Source organism: Ylistrum balloti, unplaced genomic scaffold (assembly GCF_031769215.1).
Source record: "Ylistrum balloti isolate Yb309-2 unplaced genomic scaffold, AGI_CSIRO_Ybal_v1 Utg371104, whole genome shotgun sequence".
NCBI classification, from domain to species: domain Eukaryota; kingdom Metazoa; phylum Mollusca; class Bivalvia; order Pectinida; family Pectinidae; genus Ylistrum; species Ylistrum balloti.
This window is the reverse complement of record NW_026782608.1, coordinates 556818-564095: the sequence shown is the minus strand read 5'-3', so window position 1 is coordinate 564095 and position 7278 is coordinate 556818. Positions and strand designations below refer to the sequence as shown.

General features: G+C 32.4%; 1 protein-coding gene across 1 annotated transcript; it reads right to left on the bottom strand.

Moving 5' to 3' along the window:
• Window positions 1–3427: 3427 nt before the first annotated feature.
• On the bottom strand, window positions 3428–6589 carry LOC132560693 (uncharacterized protein MCAP_0864-like). Its single transcript, XM_060225362.1, has 6 exons — window positions 6298–6589; window positions 6023–6045; window positions 5295–5887; window positions 3948–3971; window positions 3668–3691; window positions 3428–3470 (listed from the first exon to the last, which is right to left on the bottom strand). Exons 1-6 carry the CDS (start codon window positions 6587–6589, stop codon window positions 3428–3430), a joined length of 999 nt encoding a protein of 332 aa, XP_060081345.1.
• Between the last annotated feature and the right edge of the window lie 689 nt (window positions 6590–7278).

Sequence of the window (7278 nt, the reverse complement as noted above, 5' to 3'; positions counted from 1 at the left end):
AACGTTGCTAACTGATTTGATACACGCTAGTTTTAGATATCATGAAATCACATCAGTCAGGTCTATTACGATAATGAAATTTAAATCCCTGTTTCTAAAATGACGAGTCAATCTTAACTGCCGTATTCGTAATCTAGCGTTTATAGCATGTGTGTTTTAGAATAGAACCCCTTATCACTTACTTACCAACCAATGCTGTAAAGAAAAATGCTTAATACAAAGTTAGAGTGTTCTTATCATCAAGTCGACAATGTTTATATGAGAATGCGTATCATTCACGAAACTTTAAACAGGATAGTAAATTATTTTCATTATTCATATAAAATTGACCCCACTTTTGAAACAGGCTTAAATTCTTTTTAGCGTTATAAGAGAACAGGATATATTCCATCACAAAGACGTTTACTGTTTTCTCCGTGTGCTACGTTGTTGAGCAAATGCGACCGTGTATTGATTACTGGGAAGATAAATTACCTTCAGATATTGACTAATCAAAGATACATTTCGTGTAAGAGGACCTTGGTCAGTGCACGTCACGTTCATTCTACGGCCTTTCGCACGGTTTTAAAACATATGAGTTTATATTTCACTCTGTGACATTGTTGGAATGGGTTTTTTTATCTCTATCATTTCCTTTTTCATATTTTCACTTTTAATTAACTGTGATTTCAATAATGATCGACATAATTTATGTTTTTATTATCACAGAAAAAACATTATTTTCTCAATTTCTGTTTAGATTGTTGTATCGACTTGAAATGAAGTCAAAAGGTTTGGACACCAAATATACATGAACCCTAACGATACAAAGCAGTAGTGAAACAATACACTCACTTATTGAATTATTTACTGGACCTTATGTCCGACTGTACGGCGTTTTAGATCAAAAGAATAATGATGAAGATAAGTTTTCGAAGCACTGACTTAAAAATTGAGGAACTCCTTGTATTTTAACAATCTGACAATCTAATAAATATGAAGGTCAGAAAATGAGAACATGTATCTATGATCGAAAGTGTTAAGCCATGTTTTCTTATCATATTATAATGTTTTATCAGAAAATATTTAGATCTATAACGATGAGCTTTGGTACGGGGTGAACAAACTACGACGATTGATCTCTAATTAAAAAAAAAAACACGATTTTTTAATGTGGATGTAAAATTATACAACCAGTAGTTGAGTAGCATTGAGAAACGGATTCGCACCAAATATCAAGGTTAAAATTCAAATGAACGCGAAGTTTCTTTGGAATTGCGTATACGAAATTAAGTAAGAGTTAACAGTGACTCTAAACACAAATTGCAACATGCTTATGATGAATGAATTCAATTTTTTTCATTAACTCTATGTTGTAAAGTCAAATACGATGTTCAATCACGAAACATTTGTGAAAATATGTGTTTATGTTTAAGCAATTGTCATGTAAAGGTCCAGGTGCGACACGCCACTTGGCCATAATGTACCATTATAGCAATTCCTAACGATGCTTCTAACATAAAGTATGTGGACAACAGCTCAGTCGTAAATTGATCTGTGCATATATCTATATTGGCCTTATCTGCTGGCTTTAAGTTGAAGACTAGGTACAGTATTGGAATAATTTACTTTTGGTAGTACATTGATGTTGTCAACGATCCTTATAGAAACAAAATTCTAGATCATCTTCGTCTGATGCAGGTTAAACAATTTATCAAGAAACAACACTGTGGACATGGAACCTCGAGACAGCTCAAGCAAACAATGATGAAATTACCGATTTTTGTGCAAGAAGTTGTCAACTGACGAACAAACTCGTAACACATGGTGCAGGTTGATTAAAAAAAACGGAAAAGTTAAACGGTCGTCATAGTGATCTCAGTAAGAAACATTCCATTTCTTTGTGCGATATGAAGCTGGACGTGTTTTATGGTAGTTAGTTTGCCTGTTGGTTCCGTTGTACGATATGAAGCTGGACGTGTTTTATGGTCGTTAGTTTGCCTGTTGGTTCCGTTGTACGATATGAAGCTGGACGTGTTTTATGGTCGTTAGTTTGCATATTGGTGCCATTGTTTTATACCTTGTTCTCATTTAAGAACGTGACATTACTTACTTGGATTGATCAATGTTTACATTGCAGGTGTCGTCGATGAAGCAGAAGACGCTTACTCTTCCGGAACACCTTGTCTTATTCTCCTTGTACTTTTTCATGAGTCTCCGCATCAATCAGTCTTTTGTTCATATTTTGTATGTTGGTATTTTCTTGTTGTTGAATTTTTATCACATATCTATCAACACTTACATTCAAAAGTGACAGAACAGAAACCTTATTAGTATAATATTGTAACTACCTGATCTGTTTGGCAGTTTACAAAGCAACTGTTCATTATTTCAGTTTTTTTTGGTCTGGGTATATGTTTGTAGTGAAAATTCTGTTTACTTGTGGCATTGACACTAAAATCACACGCTCTGAAATTATCAATATCTAATTGATACCGGTGTAATAAGATAAAGAAAAACATTATATTAGCTTATTAAATGAAAACAGTTTTTATTTTCAAATTTTTCAGATACTGTTCACATATACATATAAAACTATCTGAAGATTGTACGTTTGTTGAAAAAATGTGATAACTTCGAGCTAGTTTGATATGTGTACATATCTCTGAATGACAATTAATTTTGAATCCATCCACAGAAAGTAATTTAAGATGAATAGTCACATCAATTTTGTGCTCTTAAATTAACATTGGCTATGTTTTATCAATAACGTTTCTTATAAACATATATTATATAAACAACAACAAAGAAAACATGTATTCAAATTTAATAAGATCAACAAATGTAAAGAAATAAAACGTATCGGAAAATAATGTTTTTTTTTTCTTTGACCATAGGTCTTTTCCAATGTGACTATTCAAATCGCAGTTGTCTCCCTTCCCTTACAAAGAATAACACAGAAAGTAGATCCACCAATGTTATACACGTTATTCCTTCATTCGTTGATCGCATATGTCTTTCCTGTATCCTTTATCGCAGCTGCATTCCTTAATTCATAATCCTAAATGAATCTCACCTAACTCTGTCTATGAGTATCTCTCTTCTTCACCAATAAACTACATGAATTCAATATCTGATAGCAGAGACATAATGTGATAATTGAATCATACTTGTAAATTCAATGAAATAATCAATCTTGTTCCTAGAAGCGTTATGATACATATTATCATTGCAAAAATGCAAGCATCAATTAAAAGATAAAAACAAAACGAGGATATAGACAGAAGAGGACATATTGTAAAATCGATTTTCGCATTTCTCTCTGACATTTGATGAGCTGAAGCCGATCAAGCTACAAAGAAATTAAATATTATACCATACGAAGGAATTAATGAATATCGCCTTGAAAAAACTTTGACGATATAGATAAAAAAAATTCCCTCCGTATTTATCTTCTCCTATTTCGTACTTCCTCCAGTGTCCGTGCCAATCTGTAAAAAAAGAATGTGCTTGATTTCCTTGAACGAATTCTTAAACGATTATTTCTATTTCAAGTTTACATTATTGTTTGTTTTTTTAAATGTTATCGTCCAAAGAATATAATTAATTTCTTTTTTAGATAGCGTTTTCCTTTTATATTTTACAAATAAGACAAAACAACAAAGACCACAAGTATTACATCACTTACTTTGGGTTCAGCGGCGTTGTAAATCTTAAAGAAACAAACAAAATTTTAACATTTTTATTGTTGAAAATGTAAGTTTTATTGTGAAAACTTCTAATATAACTATGCTGTGTTATAAAATTATTCCATTCATCAGTATGTTATCACTTAAAATATTTTGTGTTCAATAGAACTGCTCTTATCAATCTTGCCTTAAATGTCTTCCAAGGAAATAACAAAAAAGTTATTATTTCATTAACAAGAAAGTTATCATCTGTTTACATGACAATAATCTCTTACTTACGGGTTTGTTATTATCTTCTGGTTGCTGAAATAAAACGTGAAAAAATAATCTATATAGTTAACAAAATCATACAACTCGACACAATAACGTCAAAACATGATGGTTTAAGATCACTAGAAACAGAATTGGTCATTTGATTAAACTATATCATATCTTTGACACAGCTAGAAGATTGTGAAAAGACACAGAAGCAAATATTACCTTTAAATAGAAATAAATAAGATACAGGAGAGCGAAACAATGAATAAAGCGCAAATATACCTAACACTCAATGAATAATATGAAGAGAAATATGATCTATTGATATCGATGTAGTAAAAACTTATCTGAGAAATGCTCAAGGCGATATCTTGTGTTGATATTGATATAAAAGCTGTTGAAATTCATTTTTGTAAACATAATTCCATATACGACCTCAGCCGAATTTAAGTCGGAAAATCTTTTAAACATTTCCTTGATAGATCGGTATATAACATAAATACGGACACACCCCATTCAAATGACTACACACCTGTATTCTACTTGTGATACGACGTCACGTCGTACTTTAACTGTAAACGCGCCAGCTACACCTGTATATTTGAGTTTGCGGATTGGTAACGTGGTTTTTCATGAGGGCCTATAACATCGGTTAGTATTTAAAGTAGGACCCAATTTTATTAATTTTTATTTGTTCCTCACCAACCTTTTCTTAATAGGTACCACATGGATTCAGCTTAAGCCTGTTTCAGTTTGATTTAACTACCTACTGGAAGTTCTCTGAGAATTATATGCCAAGAAGAAGAAGGAATATCACGGTTTGAAGTGTGGAGTTTATTAATGTGTGATAAGTACAGTGGGTGTTCTCTTGTGTGGATTTGGATACCGGGACTTAATATCAACTATACAGACTAGGTTTATATACCATTTTGGTCATGGATGAGTTATCCATAAAAGAAGAATGATCAAGGTTGGCCAAATTGAACATGTTAAGCTTGTAAAACATATAAGATATGATGATATAACATTGGCACCATTAATACCTATTTACTTAACATAACGACCTATTACCTATGCATCTAATCCGACTATAGCTTAGGACATGATGACGAATTATCATATGTATCCCATGTTCATTTTTTTAAGTAATATTATATTTGAAATTATTATTAAAATAACATTGTTTTTATCATAGTTTATTTCCATTTATTTTTTTTGGAAATGATATATTATAATTCAGTTAATACAATGTTAAAAGATTCCATAACAAATAATGAACATTAGTTATCGAGTTTTCTCTTTCACTTCTGCTTTCTGATATCTCAATAAACATCATACTGAAGATCATTATTAAATAAAACGATTTACCTGTTATCACGATTTTGGTTGTTTTTGTCCTGCTTTATTTGATTTCGAAGATATAAATTCTCCTGTTTCACTTTTTTCAAGGCGTCATTAGACTCTCTCTTGACCCGAATTAATTCCGTTTTTAATTCGTCTCTCTGTCTTAGTAGTTCTTGAATTTTTTCGTTTGTGTTTTTCGTTTCTTTCTTTAACCTTGCACGTTCTTGATCAAGTTTGCTCTGTAAGGCTTTACGCTGAGATTCCAGTTTTTCTATTCTTGTTTGGTTCTCTTTCTGCAGATCCTCGCTTTCTCTCAATTTAGCAAACTCTGCTTGTATGAGGTTTGCATGATGCATTCTCAATTCCAGCGTTTGCTTTGCTGCCACCTCTGACTGATGCTGTTTCAACAACTCGAATTGTTTTTGCATGGTTTCCACTTGCTGTTGTTGCAATTCAGTTTTCATTTCCTCAATGATTTGTTTTTTAGATACTTTCTCTTTGTCGGATCGAACGGCATCACTTAGCTGGCGTTGGACGTAAAATGGTCCACTGTCACTCCTGCGCAAAGGTTGTCCAGATGTTTTAGGCAGACGATCGTCGCAGGATGAATCTATTAACTGTAGAATGATAAATAAAACGATCAATTAAACACAAACAAGGCGATGGCTGTAATAAAAGCTTATCTGTGTGTGAAATGACTAGAATTCCAATTATGCCTGCTTATCATAAAATATTATCAAAAAGCAACTTACGTTGCAAGGTTCGGCACTCTGATCTGTGGAGGGAAAAGACAAATTGTAATTGGTTGTACGATCGTACCTTGCTATAATCGATGTATATTACATTATTTATCATATTTTAATGAAAAAAGGCAGAGTAAACAATAAAATGTCTATTCAAAATAATTGCCTCTAAACGACTATAATATTTTGAATGAAATTACTAGCTATTATTATGACTGTATTTCGAATTCAATGAACAATATATCCAATATCAAGGCGTTATAACCACCTTATTCTAATATTACCTTCCCGGAGTTTCTGGACGATATAGTCGTATCCATTTTGGTCAAGAATTGCAATAAAAGCATCCAAGTAAGACTGTGATTTGCTGAAAACAAGATAAAGCAAATCTTCCGCTTGTTGGCTCTCGGTTTCTTTTCTCCGGATAGCTCTACTGGCATCAATTGTGATAAGGGATTGTTCAATCATCGAGTCCAGGATATCGTTAACATGAATCTGTTTCAACAACCGCCAGTTCTTCTGCATAGAAGACGTTGTAATTTTGATATCAGTATGGTCTTCAAGTTGACTTGACATCTTGGCAATGAAGCTTGTGGACTCCGTTACTCAGCACCGTTGGCTGCAACGCCTATCAGATGTTAATCTCTCGCCGACTTAAAGAAACCAGACACTAATTCAAGTCATAGCGGGTCTCTGTAGATTCTGCTTATAAATCAGGACATTTAGATAAGGTATTATACTACTAGATTATTGTGTAAATAAATGTTAATTTCTTATATACTGAAGTAATATCAAACTGTTCCTTAAGTAATTGTTTCTATTGACATTATGAAGAAAAATAGCACGGTTTAGACATAACGATATACCCTACAATAACTCTGTTTTTAACCTACCTGTCTATGTATTGTGTGCCTTCCGTGCAATTCTGTCTAACATTACGTATGTACATGTAGTATGCTCATTAAGAATAACGTCTTGTGTATAGAAACAATCAATTATAATACTTAATTATTTAACTTCATAGAATGAATCAATAAATACTAAACTTACAATTTGAAATATCTTGAATAAGTAAAAAGAGGCATTACATGTCCAAAGCTTGTCGCTGAGTGGTCTCCATAATTTATCATATTCTCAATTAACTAATGATAGGATCTTATAACATCTGATTTATACGATATCAGTAATTGGATTGTAACCAGGTCTATTGAAATTGTACCCAACACCTAAACGTTATTAGCGCTTTGTGGTACAACTTAAACATG